This window comes from the organism of the source record quoted next, unplaced genomic scaffold (assembly GCF_019419815.1).
Source record: "Pyrus x bretschneideri cultivar Hongxiangsu unplaced genomic scaffold, Pyrus_bretschneideri_v1 Contig14, whole genome shotgun sequence".
NCBI lineage: Eukaryota > Viridiplantae > Streptophyta > Magnoliopsida > Rosales > Rosaceae > Pyrus > Pyrus x bretschneideri.
This window is the reverse complement of record NW_025999435.1, coordinates 2912297-2933268: the sequence shown is the minus strand read 5'-3', so window position 1 is coordinate 2933268 and position 20972 is coordinate 2912297. Positions and strand designations below refer to the sequence as shown.

The following is a 20972-nucleotide window of genomic DNA, read 5'->3' as shown; positions in this document are numbered from 1 at the left end:
TTTGCATTGTGGTTACTATTTTACTCTACTATAGCTATTCAATGGAAAAAGAAAAAAATAGGGAAAAAATAAAGAAAATGATACGATCGGTACTTTGCTAACTACTCTACTCCAGGATAATCGCTACAAATATAGCGACAGGTTTCAGAAAAAGTCGCTATCTTTATACCGATTCCTCCCTTTTCAATTTTTTTTGCAGTTTTTTATTTTTATTTTTTATTTTGTTAATGTTTCTTTTATTTATCTTACCATAACAACAAACTATCATATTTATGTTTTTTAAAATATATTTTTTCCGTGCAAAATATATTATAATTCATTTTTAAACGCTTGTAATCAATCATTTAAAACCTAAATTTAAAGATATTTTTCTATTTTCTCACTTTAAGAATCAATAAAAAATAATTTCAGGATCTAATAATCGGTAGGATCACATCCAAAGGTTTTGCAATATTTTCCTTAACTACATCACAAAATATTTCTTAAAGCTAAAAATTTCAAATTCTTTTTTTCACAAAAAACTATGTGCTATAAGCCAAAGTTAGAGTCATTCTATTCGCACCACATATTCCCTAATATTAATTTAGGACATTTCCAAAATTTCGAACACCTATAAATCTCTTGGGGGGCCTCGCTATTAGTTATATTATTTTTCTATTTTTTTTTTCAACTCAGGTGCCCTATTAGTCGGCATAAACCCAGATTTCAGTTGATCTTTTATAATCTAAACTACCTATTGTATAAGTACTTTTACAGTCTAAACTACATGTCATATAAGTACTTGTACAAGCGAAACTACCTATCATATTATAATATTAGTCAGCATAAACTTAGATTTCAACTGATCTTTTATAATCTAAACTACCTATTATATAAGTACTTTTACAGTCTGAACTACCTGCCATATAAGTACTTGTACAAGCTAAACTACATATTGTATTGTAACTACCTATTATGGTGAAATAATTTTACATGATTCTAACAGTAAGATGTAGTACTCCATCTTGGTAATGTTAAAATCTCCCGAAGCTAACACAATCAATGTCAAAAGTTACTTGAGCAAGTACTTACATAAGATAATCAATGTATAATGCTTGCGAATCATGTAACAAATACCAGCAAAAATGAAGCTTACTGTTGTAAACGGCTCAACGAAAACCTGTAAAATTACTTGTAGTTCTCATAGCTTCATGCGAATTCAAATTCAAATTTGGATACTAATCTATAGGAATCGCAATGAAAATTCAAAATAGGAGTCAAATAGAGTTTTTGATGAAACGATGAGATTTGATGAGTAACTTTTTATTTATTTTAATACAATGATATATTTTACACTAAAAAAGATGAGAGTTTTTTATGAAATGATGAGAGTTGATGTGTAACTTAAAGTTCCATGTTAATTTTGGAAGAGTCATGATAAAACATTCAACGACAGTCAGTGCAATTTGTTTTCACATTATGGACACTTTAATTGCTCTACTTATTAGACCTTACCTATGACTGTGCAATACATTAGGCTCATATCAAAACATGCGGATCAGGATCCTCTTCTGAGTAAAGGGTGAGGATTCTCCTGACTAAGCCCATCGGGCCATTGAAATTTATCCAACGGCTACAAATAGGGGGCCCTCTAAAATTTATAATAATTGTAGCCGTTGGATAAAATTTCAACGGCTCGATGAGCTTGGTCAGGAAGATCCTTAGTCTTATATCATATGATGTATATAGTAAAACAAACGTACAGAAAGTCATAAGTAAATATAATTGTACCCTTGAGCTATGTTTGTTGCCCTACAGGGCTCCCCAAAATTGCTACTAGTTGGATTGACAATAGTGGATTCAGGATTTTTTTTTGGAGCCTATTAAATTTTTGGAAGTAAACAATATGTAGATTTTAGTGTGCCGTTTTGTTGATCGGTTGGTGGACTATAGTCATCTCTAGAGGCATATTGCGAGATAAGTCTATCAGCATATGCAAGAAGGTGTGTTGATGGATGTTGAAAACAACTCACAAATAGGTGATGCCAAGTCTCACTCGGGCATTTTGTCGAACATTTTAACCGAAAAGCTAAGAACTACAACTCAAATAAATTTCAAAATCACAATCTCAAAAACCAATCAACTTCAAATCACATTTCAACTTCTAAATTATATAAGAAAAACTAACACTGCAATAAAATAAAATAAAAAAGCACAAAATAACTACAAACTAACATTGCAATAAAATTCAAAAACTAGAAAAACAAAACTTAAAATTCAATTCATAATTGAACGAAGACATCAAGAACGTAAAAATTAAGAAAAACTTGAGAAAAAGCGGAATTAAATCGACGAACTGGAAATTGAGCCCAGCCTTGCCGTCAGTTGTTGTTTCAAACAGAGAAGTAATGACAATTTCGTCACATACACACAAACGAAAAAAACGCGTATGATGTCATCTTTTACATGTATTAAATTTTGTTTCTCCTTGAAATAAATTGAAATCCTTGTCTCAATTCAAAATTAAAATATATAAGTACACTTTTCGTGTATAATCAACTTGAATTCGAAATAGTTACTTCGAAGTCTTAGTGAAAGATTGGATTTGTTATTTAAAAAAAAAATGTTTACTTTTCGTGGAAAAATACCAATAATTTCTCCAAGACTTTAACATTACTTCTGGATGAGTAAATTTAAGCTTGCTAAGAAATAATAAAATGATAGAAATTGAAATGACAGAATTTTTATTTCCAAAATTTCTGAATTTTATTGTTTGGCCAATCTAAAATAAAAATAAAATTTAAATGCGAAAATTAACATGTATATAGAGTCATTAATAATAAATCAAAGATTGTAGTTAGAAGATGTGCTAATAATAGTGGTGGTGACAACGGTGATGCTAGTGGGTGGTGGTGATGATGGTGGCCATTAGTAGTGGGGGTGACTAAATGTGGTGGCGGCGACAGCGGCGGATATGTGGTTGTGACATGTGGAAAAGGATCCTTGCTAGATCATTTTCCTGGGGATTTGGAGAGATCTTGTAATCATGTTCGTTAATTGTACATTATGCGGTCAGAAATCATTTTAAATTTTAAATTAAATATAAATAGTACCTAACGAAAACTGCCCACACGATATACGATAAACAGACATGATTACAAGATCCTTTGGATTCCAGGAAAAGTATCCTCGTAGGATCCTTTTCCGTGATACATGATGGTGGCCATTATTTTTATATAAAACTAGCCTTTTGTCACACGCAAACGCGAGTGACAATTGGCCTTTTTATATTTTTTTTATTTACATATTTTTAAAAATTATTTTTTTAAAAAAAGCAATGAATTAAAGATGTGAAACCACCCACTACCGTAGGAGGTTTTGTTTTTGTTTTTTGTTTTTCTATAATTTTAAATATTAAATGCATTCAAAATAAAAATATGGTTAAATACTTTAGCTTCTTTTGGTTCAATTGTAATTTATGAAATTTTTAAAGGGCAATTTATGGTATTTTGAATGTTTCATCATTTTAAGATGCTCACTTTATATATAAGAATAGATAAGCAAATACATTCATGTGGGATTTTGGAATTCAATTTTTTTTTTTTTAAGTACATCAATATTTTAGGGGAGGGGCAAGTTCGGTTAAATTACACAATAAGCAACCTAATTTAGTATAAAACTTATCATCCACGAGATTCGAAGATTTCTCATTTTTAAATGAAGAGAAAATATAAGTAGACTGTATTGTTTTTTTTTTTTGTTTTGTTATACTATTGGGAAAATGATCGAGTAAACCTATTGAAGAGCCCACTTAACTCCTAGGCCGAAACATGTGGACTTCCTAATGACACTGTAATTTGTAAACCTCCACCACCCAGACACCCACCACCACCACCGCGCGCCACCCACCCAATGTACAAGTTACATCAACGGCATCGATAATCATCATACGACGACGTACTCCACTTACCACTCGTCTCTCCGTCTCGCATGGCAATTGCAGCTGCTGCTTCTCTCCCCTTCGGTAATCACCATCATATTCCTCTTTTCTCCCATTTGAATTTATGATTTTATATAAAGTTATTGCGATCATGCTTCACTGCAAGCTCCGTGAACCAATGAAACGCCAGTATGCGAAACGCCTGTTTCGATTTTCTAGTGAAGGATCATAGTTTTTGAGGAAATACCCACACGCAGAAATTGATTTATTGGGATTTTCTGCTGAGAATTCAAACAAGTATTGAGTTGATTATGTTTAATTTGTAATTATTAAGATTTAATGAAAAGAAATTTGTATTTTCAACTTTTAAATTTTCTGTTTTCGTCTTGTTTTCGCTTATTTTCTTGGTAATTTGGTTTATTGTATGCATTAGCTCCTACTTGGAACTTGGAAGCTTCGATTTTTCAGGGCTTCTGACACTTTTTTTTGTTGTTATTTTGTGCTCTGCAGAAAGGGTTTGTAGTTCTACAACACATGGGATCTCAAGCAGTTGGATGAAACCGCCTTTCGATGGTCGAAGAGCCCTTGATCTTCCGGGCATAAGGTGTAGCTCAGTTTAAAAATGATTGCTTATATCGATTTGTAGGGGCATTAATATGTGAATACGTGGAACATGTTGGGTTACACCATCCGGAGTCTAATAATATGCCATCAATACCATTGTTATTAGTTTCTGGTTGCGAGGAAAGTGGAGAGAAAGAAAATAATCTCTTCCTTATGACGAAAACAATTCTTGTTGAATGAACATGAGTAATCTTTTTGTTAGCTATCTTTCATTCTCCATTCGTATGCTGCACTCTGGTATGGAGTTTATGAAAATGATGAAATTATGAGTAAGACATAGTGTTTTTGTGTGACTATAGCTTGGCGGGGAATTTTTCTTTTCTTCCATTACCTTCATTGATTTTCCTTTGGCTTTTAAATTTAATTTAAAACTCCAATTTTGTTGCAAAACTTATGCTCTGCTTGGGTCAAAAGTTTACTTTTCCCCTTATAGTTTTAATTGCAGGAATCCTCTATTTGGATCAACACAATTCCATTGGCTGTCTAATGGACATGACCTTTGTCATTCCAAAGTTTCCGTTGCTGCAGATTACTCAGATTCTGTTCCCGATTCCTCTAGTTATTTGACTAGCCAAGGTTATCATCCTCTAGAAGAAGTGAAAGTGTGCAAAATGGTCCGGGACACTAAACTCACTTCTGCTGAAATAGCAAGAACAACAGTAGAGGTCTGTTTTGATAATCTGTTCAAGTAATTCAGAATTTGAGTGCCACAAAGTCTGTTAGTAGGGCATATGGATGATGACATTTAAGATATCTATTTGCGGGACAAATCAAGTAGCATCAAACTATCAGTGTGATTGGTGTTTTTACTATGCACGGTTAAATTTTATTTTTCTGCCTCAGGCTAACTGCAGTGCTACGGTGGTGTTCCCGGGGAGGGTACATTGTGAACCACATGAACAAATTTCCTGGGCTGAGTTTGAATATGTTATCGACGACTGCGGAGGTGTTTTGCTGTTTATTTTGTTCATGGTTTTATATTTTCATGTCATTTTTTAATTAACAAAACAAAATTCTGATTCCATCTTGTTATTATAACTATTTCTGTAGATTTATATTTTGAAATTTTTGATGATGCAAACTTATTAGAAGATCGTACAGCAAGTAGCCCTGTGGTAAGGATCTGCTTGCCCTAATACATTTTCTTTACTTTAACAGAAAATCTCTAGGTCTAAAAGTTTTGAGTTGGCGAATATTCAATTTGATTCCAGATATTTTTAAGTTTTAAAGAAATGCCCTCAATTACATTAGAAAATGGGAAGTGAAGGTTTTAGTTAATCTGTGAACTCTTTATGTGGTTCTTATTCTCTCTCTCTCTCTTTCTCTCTCTCTCTCTCTCTCTCTCTCTCTCTCTCTCTCTCTCTCTCTCTCTCTCTCTCTCTCTCATTAAAGTATTTATTGTCTAAGGCAATTGCATGACCGTCTAATACTACAATGTTATAAAACATGGATTTTGACACTTTGTTATGTTCATGGATATAATTACCACTTTAAGGCTGCAGCTATGCTGTTTCTAGTTCAGTATTGCAGGTCCAATTGTGTTTATTTAGTTTTTGAAGATTTGAAACAATTATATGTTGACATTTATATCAGCTTTGACAGTTAAGGCTTAAGTGTGGTTGATATTGTTTAGTTATATTTTTCACCTATATTTTGATTTTCTTACGCATTTCTGCTAATGGCAGAATTGATATCTAATATGTGTGCATTGCCTTCAGAATGTTTTGTTCGGGATGGATATCCTTGCATATGATGATGCAAGAATATCTGGTGATTTCAGCATTCTAGATGGTAGCAGTAGCGATGAAATCCCTTTGGATGATTATTATTCAGAGGTCAGCAGAGGCAATTTTTTATTATTTTTTTCAAAACAAATATGACAGTCTCTTTTTCATTTAGGATTGGGTGAAAGGTTCAACCAACATAGATGGGAATACCAGGGTTTGGGTTGAAGAAAAGGAAATTGGACCTCATTTTTCAGTTTGGTTTACTGATCAGAAATAGGCTAAAAAGATGGTAAAAGAAAATCTGAAAAAATAAAATTCCTAGCATAATCTTGATGCTTCTGATGCCTCGGACTCCAAATTATTAGCATGGGAATTTTGTAGCTAGGATAAAAGAAATTCCCACTATCAATTTGAAGTTTTAATAGATTAGAGGGAAGTGCGTAGCCAATCTAAATCCTGCCAAATACCATTTAAATTCTAATTGGTCTGGATGGCTAACTTTTCCTTCTTATAAACCTCACAGTTTCTTTTGTAAGCACATTAGAACACTTTGATGTGTTAAATTTTTTATCTTCCAGTTGTTTTATAACCTTTGTCTGTATAGCATTGTAAGCAAGGCTAAGGAATTTCTTGTGTTTGATTTCATATGTTTTATATCATCTTTCAGTTCTTACATCTCTTAGACACATATTACATGTAGACTTATAGATGTCTCTTCTTTTCCCTATTTAATATCCCCACCCCCCTTCGTTCTTCCTAGACTTAACTACTTTACTTTCTTAATTCTGCATAGATGGTGAAGCTGACATACCTCTTGGTTCAAATAGGTTGTGGACTCTGAAGTTTCTGATGTTCTAGACTGGGGGTTGCCAGATACTTGTAGCTCAATTCATCCTATATGTTTTGCGAAGTACTTGACAAAGGTGATTTATAGATGTATGTGGCATTTACGATTTAAGCTGTTATTAAGAATGGTTAATGAGTATGAGCATTCAGCTATTCCATGAGGGGTTAGAATAAATTTATATAGCAGGACATTCAAGGCTGTTTACACACTGTTATAAGTTTTATGAACTTTGTTAATGAGCCATGTATGGTATATGAATTTGAGAAGTGGTAACCTGATAATTCGAGTAATAATTTTTATACTTTGCTTGAAGTTCCATTTTCTGTAGATCATTGACGGAAAAACGAGAAAAAGAAAATGACTGCTTATATGTTACTATGGTTGAGGAAGCTTTTTGATTAAGAACAAAAGTTTTTTATGCGGATCTTCTGGACATTAATCTTACATAATATGGATTGATTTATTAGGCATGTTCTATTGCAGGCTATTGATAATGAATACAATAGGAAAATGGATCATCCATCCAATGGCGTCTCTATTTTAGGATGCCTCAGGCCTGCTTTTGCTGATGAAGAATTCTATGTAAGAAGACTGTTTAATTACGAAGATAGCGATGGATACAACTCGGACTGGAAAGGTATTTTGTGCTTCACATTGGGTTGATTTACCATTTCAAATTGACAAACTCTTGGTGGGTGGAGTAAAATGGTTAGATGTTTTTCTTTAACCAGATATGATGCTTTTGATTTTTGGCATGAATTGGATATGTACGCACTAATTCAGCTGATGGAATCTAATAAATCTTGTTACTGTCCTAATTCCTAACCTAGTTATTCTTGTAACTGACATAACAAGTTATATACCTGTTGGCTATTTCAAGTTGACCTAAACTTAACTTTTTGTTTAGATGGAAAAAGTGTGAGCCTTAGTTCCGAAAGTGATCGTAGCTCAACTCTCTACAGGTTGGAGATCATGAGAATAGAGTTGTTCTCTGTATATGGTGTTCAGGCATGTTCTTTCTACTGCCATTTATGTAGCTTCTACCGTTTTAAGTGGACCAATTCTTTTAAGAATATGGCCTAATATGTTAAATTCTGAATTGTAAAGGTCCAGAAAGTTGGCTTATGTTTTATGCAGGCAATAGTATACAAGTATATGGCTTTTCCTTACAAACTTTTTAACAACTTTTTAACATCGTTTATCTAAAGTCTTCTTATATTATTTTGTGTTAATTTTCTGATATTTGCAGTCTACAATTAGCTTGCATGATTTTCAAGATGCAGAACCTGATGTTCTAGTAAACTCTACCTCAGAAATTGTAGAACGCTTCAGTGAAAGAGGTATTAGGTGCGATGTTGCTCTTAAAGCTTTATGCAAAAGGAAAGGACTTCATGTTGAGGTAACTAATAAATTATTTGTTTAACATAAGCTGTGTTGCAGCTGACTTATTATGTTTAATGTTCAATGCGCCTCCTTTATATGCTACAAGTTTGAATAAACTTTTTTTTTATTATACAGTTTGATTAACAGGGTTTATGCACAGAGTCAAATAGAAAGAAATTTTTGTGTCCAACATAGGAATTATGTGCTTATAAGTAGTTACCTACAAACTCATGTCTAAAGTTTTGGATGTTGTCTCCTATTTTGTGTTGTGAAGTCGTGTCCCTGACTGGGATTGTAAGGTTTAGTGTGTAAGGAATTAAGTGGTTGCCTTATATTATAAGCCTACAGAATTGACATCATCATGAGTTTGGACTTTTGATGAATCTTTTGGATCAAATATCCTGAGGTTTGCTCAGTTTATCCACTTTTTACACTATAAAAGGTGAAAGTTGACTGTCGAGTAAGAATTTCACAGCTCATTATTTTGACGATTTTGAATTTGGATGATTTAAAAAGGTCATGTTCTTGCTAATCATCCTTGTATGCTAAGAACTCAGTAGGGGCAGTAACTTGCTTACTAATTCTTTGTTCCATTGCCTGGCGCTAGTGGAACTTTGTTCTATTTACTCGGTAATGTGTATTGGGAGATCCTTATGGGTAGCCAGTCCTTACATAACTCGAGTCAGCTTTACTTAGCCCAAGCAATGCCCAAAAGTTCCATGTTTTTCTTAGTTCCCGTTGAAATTAGAGTTGAGGAATATGGTAGTGCTACCTGGAGGGTCAATAAGTTTTTAATTTTTATATCAAATTTTGGATCACTAATTCTAAAGACGTAAGACTTATTAGGGTGCTAAGAAGAAAAATAAACATCATTACAACAATCCTAAGGTTTCTATTCGTACATGAGGAAAACTTTGTTTAAATTTTTGTTGACTAGCAGTTAACGCTTACGCAACATGGTTGATAGGGACACCAGATGAAGAAGTTGACTGAGTATCAAACGTGGTTGACTGACTTACAGTTTACCAGACTTTTTCAAACAAACTAGTTTAGCAATCCAAAGCACATGTATTTGTTGAATACTATGTAGCAGTGATTGACAGAACCATCGATGAAGTTCTGTCTTCGATTATGAATCTTTCAGCTCCTCTTGGAGGAGCAGACTCTATAACCTTGGCTGTAAATCTGACTGATGCTCAGCATATTATTCTTCGGACCATTCATGAAGGAACTTGTGTGAGATAGTCTATTTCCTCATGATTTTAACTTTGCTTCCATTAGCCTCCTCATATAGGAAAGTAATTCGGAGATTTCTCACCTGACATGCTAGGAGAACCAAAATCCAAGGTACCAAAGAGGCAGTTGAGCAGTTAAGATGACTAATCACTTGTCTCTTACCAAACTGGATGTGCCCTTAGGTGAAGGCGGATGAAAGTTGGAAACTTTGTTCTTTTATTTTCTCTTCAACAAACTATCTTCTTGCCATAAATTTTTTTTCTATAGGTCTCTAGCAAGGGAGTCGAAGTCTTCTAGCCTCCAGATCAATGCGTCTGAGTTGTCCTTTTGATTACCTTTTGGTGAGGACCAAAGTCGACATGTTGGCCTGCATGTCAAGATTTCTGCAATAGCCGCCTAGCAGCAACTATGATAGATCGTTCTTCTGTTACCACAGGGGTGAACCAGAGTTTGATCCACGGGTTTCTAACCTCCTTGACTATTTTTAATTTAGATTCGGCTTCGTGTAATCCCTGCATTTGATTGACCATAACCTTACATTTTTTGTAGAATTCTCTAAAGTTCCGTTAATTTTTTAATTGGTGGACTAGGGTTTGGAGTTTAGAGATTTACAGTTAGTACCTCCATGGGTGGTCTGTAAAGCATATGAGGTTTCCTTTAGGGTACTGATTACACATAAGGAAAAGGCACTTTAGAGAACACTATTGCTTTAGCATCTGCGTAATAAATCCTATGTCTAGAGGCATAAGGCTGTCTGTTGAAATTCTATCACGTAAAGTGGTTTGAGTAAGATGTGTTTCCTGTTGGGCAATGAGCCCAGGTGGACCCACTACCACAACCAGCACCAATGCTCCCCAAATCTATTGAAATGCTGTATTAGTGCCTGAGATTCGACTCGCCTGTTCAAATAGTCATTGCTTTTTATTTATGATTGTATTTAATTTATAAAAAAATTCTTTTTAGTTTGTTACTACATTCAGCTTCAAATAATTTAATTTTCCTGGTCTTGAAATAACTCTCATAGGGAGCTCATTTAATCGGGGTTGACAGTCTTGGAATGGATGTTAGAGTCTTCTCAGGGTTGGAAGTGCAAACTCATCGTTTTCCCTTCAAAGTCCGGGTAAGCATTTTGAAAATAAAATGCATGCTATGTTCATAAAAATGGAGGCTATCCCATGACAAGAACCTTAGTTACATCTGTTATCTTGTCCGTTGATTTCTTTGCACACACCAAGTAGACATTGGAAATGCAATCTGCAGCACGCACAGATTTATTTGCTCTTGATCCTTTTCATTTTGTATGAGAAACAAATGACCATGCTTGATTTGCTTAAACGGTCATTTTGCCGGAGGCATGTTCTTATCTACGTGCATACATGTGCTTATCTGCATGCATGCATGTGATTTTTTCTTCAAAAAAGGTACAGAGAGAAGTGCATAAAATTAGTCGTGTATTGATAACTTGATACTGGCACACTGGTCAACTTAGTTTCACAGATAACTAAAGGATTTTATGTACTTGTGTATATGTAGGCCACATCCGAAGTTGCAGCTGAAAAACAGATTCAGCAACTTTTGTTCCCACGCTCTCGCCGCAAAAAGTTGAGTGCTCATAATGTTAGGGGCGTGGAGTCTTACTAATTTGCTCATTTGCGACACTGTGAAGGAATAAGTTCTCAAAATAAACTTCAGGCTGGAACAAAGGGGTATTCACTTATTTATTTTTTCTTTGTACGCTAGCTTTGATGTGTAACGCTCTTTCGTTTTTCTTTTTTTTCGAAGAAACTATAAGCTTGTACTAGCTTTGATAGGAGAGAATCTTCTTTCTGCTAGAATATGTCTGATGATAGAACAAAGAACATTATAAACGGTAGCCCCTTTGACCTGGAAACCCGGAACCAGTATGTTAGACAGGACGGAGCTCTGACGATGATCGGCTTAAATTTGCACCAGCAGGATTATGGGAACATGTAAGTAGCAGGTAGTTGAGATGACAGAATAAAATCTCCGGCGATGAAAACATCGGTGCAGTTTCATTGTCGTCGACCGAACTAATGGGAAAGCTTGTGATCCTAACGCAGTCTGTTTTGCTGATTTTTTTCTTGACTTTTAGTTAAGCTTTTCTTTCGTTGGTCGGTAAACTTTAGTTAAGCTGTAATGAGAAACCAGGTTGAGAATAAAGTAATTAAGAGCACTGCTGAGTAACCAAATTACTGTTACTATCGTGTTACTTACTAAATTGCTGTGTTAAACGGATTGCGGATGAACACCGACGCGACCTTGTATAGGTTTATATCACAAATGATCCTTGAAATCAATTCCCAGATGGTCTTGAAACTGGAGCAAAATGACTAGTTGACATTTCCAAAATAGTCTGAATTAGACAGTACATCGGCTTCTGCAATTGTTTGTCTTGTTTAAAAGTGTTTTTAAAATGGTTGAAAGTGTTTGATGAAAATAGTTTTCGAAACCAATTTTTAGTTAAAATGCATTGAATCTTGGGAAGCATATAACCGGAGTGTTTTGTAGGAAGTAGTGCTTTGAGAAATTTTTTTTTTTCTCAAAAAGTACTTTCAGATATTTTAAAAACACTTTTAAACGAGCCTTGTATGTTGTAGGCTAATGGTTTCTTACAATTGTTTCGATTTGTATAAAAAGTTTGAAATGAGAGTATCACTAGACAACGTGTTAATAGTATGACATACATAATGAATAATATTTGCGTCCCACTCTTAGTGAAACAACTACTTTCCACTTGTTTAGAATTTTTTATGTACATATGTACACCCTTTCATAACGAATTTTTTTCGTTCCACCCTTTTGTTCGGATTATAGCATATTTATAAAAACTTCTTTAAATCCAAATGATGGAACGATGGGGTTTCACTAAAGGTGTGATGCAATTATTATTTACACATAAAATTAACATTTGGTAAATTATTGATCACCTTCCTTCCAATGGCATTGTGACATTAAACAAGAAATTTTAATGCAGGCAGTACGAACACGCTTGGCGGTACGACTTCCTTGCCTTACAAGCTAATGATCAATTCGACACCATACGTCGAATGACCAGCTAAAACTTCCAGACTTGTTCGAATCCGCCTCTCGGTAATTTAGTATGGATTATCCTATCGTTTGTCAAAGAAAGAAAAAAAATTTATACATTTACAATTTTCAACCCTCAAACATCCATTGTTCAAGTTTTTGTTTAAATAGCAATGCAATGAAGCCAACATTACTTCCTTAACCGCGGCGGTCGCCAGTCGTCTCTTGTCACCGATGTTGATATAGCCTCTTGAGTTTAGAGTAAGAAAACTTTTCTTCATGATTTCCTCCCTTGTACATATTTTCCTATGCTCTTGTTGTCAGCTACTTCCCTTTCTGTACTGCTACCAGTAACATGTTTCATGCCTGCTGCTATCCCCAGATTTTGAGGTCCCGGCCCCTGTTCCTCGACCTACTGGACCAGCTTCCTCGTCAAAATGTTTGCTTTGCACTGCATCTTCATCCGCAACATCAGCACAGCGTTGATCCTCTTCTTCACCCCTGTAGCAAATGTAGAGGACAATGCATACATTAGTCTGCTAGCATAAGAGGGAGGAAATAAATACTTGTGCACATCAGAAGACACGAATCAGAGCACCGCACAAGTGGCAAGGAACAATAAGTGTTTTTATTGACGAGCTGACGGCATTAATTCGCATATTACAACATCCTTTCACAAAACTCATTACAGCAGTTACTTCCTAGATGAATTCTGTAAGCAGTTGTAATTATGTAAACAAGTGAGGTAGGCCTGTCAAGACAAAGAAACTGAAAAGAGAACCAAAATTACATACCCTGAATAAATAACAAGCCCAACACAAACGCCAGCAAAGGCCACGAAGTACATCCAATCAACCTGAGACAATTCTTGGCTTAGAAAGGCAATTTCACATTCTAATATAAAGAAAGTACAGATGACTGCAAAGTTTCATGATAAAAAATGGAGATGGCAATACAATTAATTTACAGACCTTCTCATGGTATGCAAAAATGCGAATTAAGACTGCCCACATGTCTGAGGTCAGCAACGAGAGGTTTAACATTGTGGATCCATTAGCCTGCAAGGATAAACAAAATTTATTACACAAAGCTCTATACCATACGGTACGTGCCAAATTAAAATTCATTTACTTTTCTATGTTTTGTATGGAAAACTTGATCCCATGATCTAACCTAAAACAACCATCTCTTAAACTGCCAAAGAAATATGCAGGGCAGATAATCAGCAAGGATGCGGTTGATGCTACACGAACAAGTCTTTTCATACATTCAATTGGACAATGTTATGATGTAAAACTAGACTATTAAGGGAACAGGTTACTGGGTTCATACGTCACATAGAAAGTGGACGTAAATGCTACCAAACTGAGATTTCATAACTTGCAAATGAATTTTCACATGACTCGCAAAACATTAAAGGATTAATGCACACTAAGCTTCTGACTACTCGTCAAGTCATTAAATATCAATTGTTTGAAACATCATACCTTCAGTAAGACTGGGACAAATGAGTAAAATAGGAACATAGCCACTGAAAATCCAACAAAAGGAAGTACCTGTAATTACATGGACAAGAGACCGTCAAAATGCAAGCACAACTAAATTTTAAGGTGATGGAAAATTCGTCAACTATTAGTATTCTCCCTCAGGAAGAAATTCTTCTGTACATGGTTCATTGATCTACTATGAACATTCATTCAAGTTGTATTGTCTAGATCTGATATCAGAACCTTTCCTATGTGTTATTGGTAGTCTAAGAAGCCTACAAAGCCCTCAAAAAGCCCAAGGATGGCTCATACCAAATCCATAGATTCCATCAACGGGGCCAATTTTACTAGGTCAGATCAAAATGATTTAACCAGTGGAGGACAAATGGACAATGCATAATGTCTCCTGCACTATCGACTTCGAGAACCAGCTTGTGATAATCCAAGCTAACCATACCTGTCCAGATCAGCTGATTAATCCCCACCTTATGGCTGGGGATAGACCACGAACCAAGACACTGGGCCATGTGCCCCCTCCTGAAAAAGGTGAATGTACAGTAACATCACAGGAGTCAGAGTTGTGTCAGAAGACTCCGGTGTACTCCTGATACCCCATACACACACTGCCCTACCTATTCTGCCTCTGCATAAATTGGGTTCAAGCTAATACAGTTTGCCTATCATAAATACTCTACAAAAAGTCCAAACATCAGCTAGACTAACTCGGCCATCAATGCCAATTTAGCACACCCCGATATCCCCTACTGCAACAACCTTTTCCCTCTATGTGTTCACGCAGGTGATCAATCCTAGATGCTCACTTCGTAAATGAAGACATTTGACCACGAGAGATTGGCACCAACAATTTCCAGGTTGTTCCATATAATTTGTTGGTTAATACCAAAAATAATCAACTGTAACCATTAGTTTATTATTCGTATGAAAAGAAGAAATAACTCAGCTCTCCTTTATAGATCAATCAAATTACCTATTTGGGAACCAAAAAGCAAAAATGTCTTAAATGTGATGTAGCATGTTCAATTTGACTCTCTGTATCCAACTGATTTAACAATAAAAATGGCAGGAATATTTTTGTTTCGATATTTCAAAGGAATCAAATTCTTGCTGCTGATGTGCAGATGTGCAGATGTGCACTGTAGCTATGAGCAAGTTTGAATTGTTCAATCGAGAGAGAGAGAGAGAGAGATAGATAGAGAGAGAGAGAGAGAGAGAGAGAGAGAGACATACTGCCCCAGACGACCAGTGAATGGATTTGAGCTCATGGCGCTCCAGTATGCTCCTATAGGAATCATTAAGGGTTACAACATGATAATAGAATCACATGTATAAAACACTTAACACCACTTTGCACATGATTAACTTCTTTGTATTATCTATTATGACATTTAAAGCACAATTTGAAGGAAATTAAGGTGTAAGTAATTCATTTGAAACTGCATGTATAGATGATCAAACAAAACTCCACATAAGATCCAGCAATAGTATCCCCTTTAAAAAAAATGCACATAATCAACTAAAAAACAATCACACAAGTCCACACGTTTACTAAGAAGTCATAATTCTTGTAAATATTGATTGCCTACATCCAAAACCAAAGGATACATTTGGATAGCACTGACGAAGGCACCAAACAAGCCCAGCATGGACATAAGTTCAACCCTGTCGGCATTCTTTACTAGAAACTCCTGCATAAGAAAAGAGAATCAAGTAATTTGCAAATGCCAAGTAGCATCTATGAAGACTTTCCCCGTGCTAAACGTTTGTTTACTAGATATCCCACATTATCTATGATAATGGAAACAGGCATAAGCTATGTTAATAACAAGAAATATTTGGCTACTCCTAAAACCCAGAAAGATTGTGGATTTACTTACCTCACTGACATTACTGACAGCATACAGCGTAGCACCAGCAATTACTAGGGCATCTCCTACACTGGGCTTGCTCCCTCCTACAAGTCATAACAGTGCATATAACATCAGAAAACCACTCAACAAACATATGCAGGATAATTTACCCCAACCTAATTATATATGGTTAAAAGAATTTAACAAACAAAACCAAGATAACTGGAAAAAGCTACATTTGACCAGACATATGTTGTTTACCTGCTCGATCACCTGCATGAACATCTGAAAAAACAACCATGACTAGCCCAGCAACACAAACCACCACACCAGTTATCTTCGCGAATCTATATTTTGTTTTTAAGAAAAGCCAAGTAAGAAGCATAACGCATGGGATAGACCAACAATCCAGCAGCATTACGCTTGTTATAGATGTGTATTGATAAGCCTTCACCACTGCAGAACAAATGATATCAGTTATCAAATATGAAACTGTTGTAGGAAACCAATTTTTATTCAAATTTACTCCTAGAAATATCCAGCACACATACTCTACTTATAACTTGAAAGTAAAACTTAAGTGATGGCAGTTGTTCACAGTTTTTTTATTTTTATTTTTTAATTTTTTATCAAGCTTCACAGTTTCTTTATTCAAGAATCAATAAGCAGAATACATCTTAGGATAGACTACACTGTAGCTGTAGTTCTAATTCGATGGTTGCATTGGTACTTGTTGTTTACATGCTGCTGTTTTGGTTTCCAGATCCTTCACGCGTCAATTTCTTCATTTTTCAAGTTTTGTGTAAAATGGAAGCCTGTGCAGTGGCCAAAGCTAGGAATTCTTCTTCTTTTTCTCTTTCTTTCTTTGTGGGGTTGAGGCCAAGATTTGATAATAAATTCATAATATAGTTAAGTCTCCAATGTAAGGAACAAATCTTCAAAATTCCGTAAGTTGCAAACATCAGTCCAGTTTAAAAAAATAAAACCAAAGTATACGCTCAGTCTACAAAATAAAATACGCACCTAGAAAATTTGCCTCCACGTCCACTATTCCCAGAAGCACATAGTAATACCATTTAGCCTGCACAAATTCCGAAGGGAGATGAGAGAACAAGTCTTTAGAAACTTTTTTTTAATGATTTATGAACAAGTTAGTTGATTACTTCGTAGTTATGCCGTAAAAGAACCACTTAAAGGTTCATTACTTTAGTCTTTTTAGCCAGCTAAATTAGCTCTTTCTTAAACTAAACCAATAACATCAGTGTTAAGATCAAAAGCCACAACCAATTGACAGAAAGCACAATCATAACATCCACCAACCAAAATCAGTCAATCTCTCATTTGTGATCAATCAAAGGCACCTCCCACAAGGAAACACACATTTTTAATATGCTTTAGATGTTTCATTTTGGACAATCCATATACATGGATCATCTCACCATGGTGGCAGGTTCTATTTTTTTGCCAGACCAAGGGCAGGTTCTATCACTTCCTTTTTTTTTTTTTTTTTTTTTTTAGTAATTTTGTTGATTACCAAGAACCAACATTTGGTTAACCACACATGTACAATCCAAAAATCACTAATTTAACAGAACCCCCTAGGGTCACAGTTCCAGGGTCTAACAAATGCCCTTTATATGTCATCATGATTGCACTGATCCTCCGAGTCTGCCGTTTAACAACATGCTACTAATCTATATAACAAATTCTCAAAACACTAAAACTTAGCTAGATGTAGATGTCTAAAAACCAAATTGTATCACATAAAGCGAAAAGGAAATCATATCTACACAAAGAAAAAAGGTAGTCTTATAGAGGGACAAAAAAAATGACCTTAAGTGGCTTCCTTCGGTAAAGCATGATACCTCCATATACAATTGCCAAGAGCACATAGTTCAGAAAAGACTGTGAAGTAGGAACATTAATTCCTGCCAAAAATAAAAACATTAAACGAATGATTAAATAATAATCCTTTTAAAAAGACCTTGCATTTTGAATGAACAAGGAATACAAGAAACAATTTAGTTAAAAGAAGACTACATGACGCGGCAACCTTATATGAATCACAATATGAAGAGTTTCAGTGGAATTTGAAAAGAGGACTATCGACTTAGCCTTGGAGATTGTGGCCAACAAAACGAGAGATAATTGGTGAATGTATAAATAGTTACAATCTCCAATTGGGCTTGTACTGTAAAAGTGGACCTCCCAAATATATACTTACATCCAACAAAACTTACTTGCAGGTTTTGGCGTCCGGTAATTAAACCTCAAAAAACCAAATTTAGAAGCATAATCACCACACCAATCGAACAGCATATATTAAATAACAGATGACAGTCAATGTTTCAGAAAATGCAGAAACAATATAAAAAGAAGGACGACTCCAAGCCAACGAGCCTCTCCGCTTTGCGAGGGTCGGGGAAAATGCAGAAACGATATAATTTCATAATATGGACCTTCCCTTTACTCGTCAGCAATCAATCACGGATTATATTGTTCTTTGCAGTTGTTAAATACCCAACTACTTACTCGCATTGAAATAAACATACATAGACGTGGAAAATAAGAAAAATCGAACCTTTTTTGGCAAGCTCGGATGATGAAAAGCCTGTAGAAGTGATCAAAAGCGAGAGAAACTGGCCCAACCCAAGACCCACCAGTGTCTTCTTTACCCAAAAATCTTTAAACCTCATCATATTTGCCGTCAATCCGAGAAAAACCCAAATTCAAAGGCTTTACAAGAACCCAACACACTGACGAGCTAAATGTGTCGAACAGTAGAGTGAAAAAGCTAAAAACTCAGAGAGTCAGAGACCCATTTGCAGAAGCTCCACCCTTTTGAGTGTAAATGGCGTTTAAAGGATGACAATTTACTGAATTTCGAAAACCCAAATACTAATGGTGGATTTTGTGTTTGCGTACGACTCAAGAACGCAATGGGAAGGGGCCTTGAGCCTTGGGGAAAAACGAAAGATAATACAATGAATATGGATGGACGAAAGGGACTGTGAAATCGAGGTTTTACCCGAATCACAGAGTGAACGGACGGCTCAGCTGAGTGAACCAAATTCTACACGACACTTCTGACGGTTATGTTTCAGAGCATCTCCAAACGTCAAAATGTACACATCATTAAAAAGGTAAAAACAATATTTTTCAACCAAAAAGTTAAATTTGACTTGGCATCATGTAAATCAACAACTCTCATTCTTACTGTTAAAATTGATCGCATTTTTATTTTTTTGATTGATTATATTAATCTTATTTTTGTTTTAAAACATTTATTATAATAGTTATAAGATAATAGTTTAATTTGACAAATTGAGTGAAGTGAAATATTTTAGAAAATATTAAAGTATCACATAGACTGTCAAATTAGAAATATTCTCAGTCATTGAATTTTGGAGAATATCTAACAATTTTTTGTTCATAGACAACTTGTTAATTTAATTGCTTCTATTGATTGACTGGACCAACTTCATTTTAGAGATGTTTTTTTACAGATTGATTTATAACATGGATGATTTTGATAATAAGCACAAAATTTTGCAAATCGTTCACAAAGTGTTCGAAGAATAATTCCTTCACATTTTTTGTGGAGTTAAGCAACGTAAATTATGGGGTTTTTTTTTTTAAATACAATTACACTATGATGAGGAAATTTGCGCAAGCCACTCAATCAGACAATTATAATAACTTAGTATTGAACTCGCTATGAAAGTCGATCATAAAACTACCCGCTTAATCACCTACAAATTAAAAAGAATACTATTATATTATAGTGATTAAGTGACAAAATCAATTACTGTTTTATTAAAAACAAAGATAAATTACACTAAAGAGTGAGGGGAATAAATTAATCCAACTCGTCATTTGCAAAAATATAAACTTAAAATATCACTCTTATAAATAAAAAGAAATACAATTACGTGTACTAAATGACAAATAAAATTATAGTTAAGGTCTAACAACATTTTGACAAATTAATTGATGTAGACTAAGGAGTAAGGAATATATAATAAATTTAATCATTTCTTTCATGACAAAAATAATAGTTTCCAACTATTTAATGATGTAATCATGAATTTATATGTATATAAAAAGAAAGCATGCATTATGAAACTTGTGGGGCACCCTATAGGGTAGATGACTAGAGGCAAAGGCTACTTTTGACCCAGAAAATGCGGTGCAGTTGGTCTACGGCTGGCTGTGGTCCAAAGTGGGGCATAAAGTAAAACACAAGGAGAAAAGAAGGGACACAAGGCCTCGTTTCATTTTATGCGTTGGAGTTGGATGTTTGACTGCATTTCCAAAAGCACAACACTAGGCTTGACTCATACAAGTAAACCTGCTCTCTCATTCTCTCATGCCCCGATTATGAGATATGTTCAGGATCAACACGTAACTTTAGAATGTTGAACACCTGTCAACCTACAAAATTGCCCTTTGAACAGTGAGAATGGTGCACCAGTAAAGCAAAAAGCCGAACAACTATGAAGTTCGTGTGAGTGACAGTAATACAATGTATGTGATTGAAAAGTCAATCAATCTCATTTATAAGACATTTTCCCAATCCATTTTCATAATCCTTTTCATATATAAAATATCTTCACTAACAAAACTCGATTGAATCCTCACTGATTTTCAATCTACTTTCCCTTCAATATATATATATATATATATATATATATATTAAAATAATAAGATTAGCAGACTCACAATGTTTCACATTCCAAACGCATTCTAGATGCACAAATCAAGAAGAGCTAACACAAAATATGATGGAAAAAAATACACAAGAGCTAACACGTATCACAACATTATGCATTC

General features: G+C 34.8%; 2 protein-coding genes across 3 annotated transcripts; one reads left to right on the top strand and one right to left on the bottom strand.

Moving 5' to 3' along the window:
- Positions 1 to 3771: 3771 nt before the first annotated feature.
- On the top strand, positions 3772 to 11955 carry LOC103929910 (uncharacterized protein At3g49140). 2 transcript variants are annotated; one of them, XR_664607.3, is made up of 13 exons: positions 3772 to 4003; positions 4430 to 4523; positions 4977 to 5208; positions 5387 to 5489; positions 5594 to 5658; positions 6262 to 6378; positions 7098 to 7193; positions 7601 to 7754; positions 8025 to 8125; positions 8367 to 8516; positions 10761 to 10856; positions 11270 to 11442; positions 11570 to 11955. XR_664607.3 is itself a non-coding variant. In XM_009339166.3 (12 exons), the coding sequence occupies exons 1-12, from the start codon at positions 3970 to 3972 to the stop codon at positions 11375 to 11377; spliced, it is 1350 nt and encodes a 449-aa protein (XP_009337441.1). In that variant the 5' UTR covers positions 3772 to 3969; the 3' UTR covers positions 11378 to 11955. The 2 variants fall into 2 exon arrangements, 1 of the variants encoding a protein (XP_009337441.1); XM_009339166.3 differs by having other exon boundaries at positions 11270 to 11955.
- Positions 11956 to 12658: 703 nt separating this feature from the next.
- LOC103953641 (solute carrier family 35 member F1) lies at positions 12659 to 19178 on the bottom strand. The gene is made up of 11 exons (XM_009365415.3): positions 18721 to 19178; positions 17973 to 18067; positions 17163 to 17220; positions 16401 to 16595; positions 16167 to 16243; positions 15895 to 15977; positions 15520 to 15571; positions 14272 to 14340; positions 13756 to 13842; positions 13579 to 13640; positions 12659 to 13285 (listed from the first exon to the last, which is right to left on the bottom strand). The coding sequence occupies exons 1-11, from the start codon at positions 18836 to 18838 to the stop codon at positions 13129 to 13131; spliced, it is 1053 nt and encodes a 350-aa protein (XP_009363690.2). The 5' UTR covers positions 18839 to 19178; the 3' UTR covers positions 12659 to 13128.
- Between the last annotated feature and the right edge of the window lie 1794 nt (positions 19179 to 20972).

What these genes read in the sequence shown, in the direction of transcription:
- LOC103929910 (XM_009339166.3), top strand. Translation starts at nt 3,970, where the DNA reads ATGGCAATTGCAGCTGCTGCTTCTCTCCCCTTCG. An exon ending in CTTGATCTTCCGGGCATAAG is followed by an intron (nt 4,524 to 4,976) that starts GTGTAGCTCAGT and finishes TTCCCCTTATAG; the next exon opens with TTTTAATTGCAGGAATCCTC. An exon ending in GTACAGCAAGTAGCCCTGTG is followed by an intron (nt 5,659 to 6,261) that starts GTAAGGATCTGC and finishes CATTGCCTTCAG; the next exon opens with AATGTTTTGTTCGGGATGGA.
- LOC103953641 (XM_009365415.3), bottom strand. Translation starts at nt 18,838, where the DNA reads ATGATGAGGTTTAAAGATTTTTGGGTAAAGAAGACACTGGTGGGTCTT. An exon ending in TTCGTCAGTGCTATCCAAAT is followed by an intron (nt 15,572 to 15,894) that starts GTATCCTTTGGT and finishes TGATTCCTATAG; the next exon opens with GAGCATACTGGAGCGCCATG. An exon ending in GGGCTTGTTATTTATTCAGG is followed by an intron (nt 13,286 to 13,578) that starts GTATGTAATTTT and finishes CATTTGCTACAG; the next exon opens with GGGTGAAGAAGAGGATCAAC.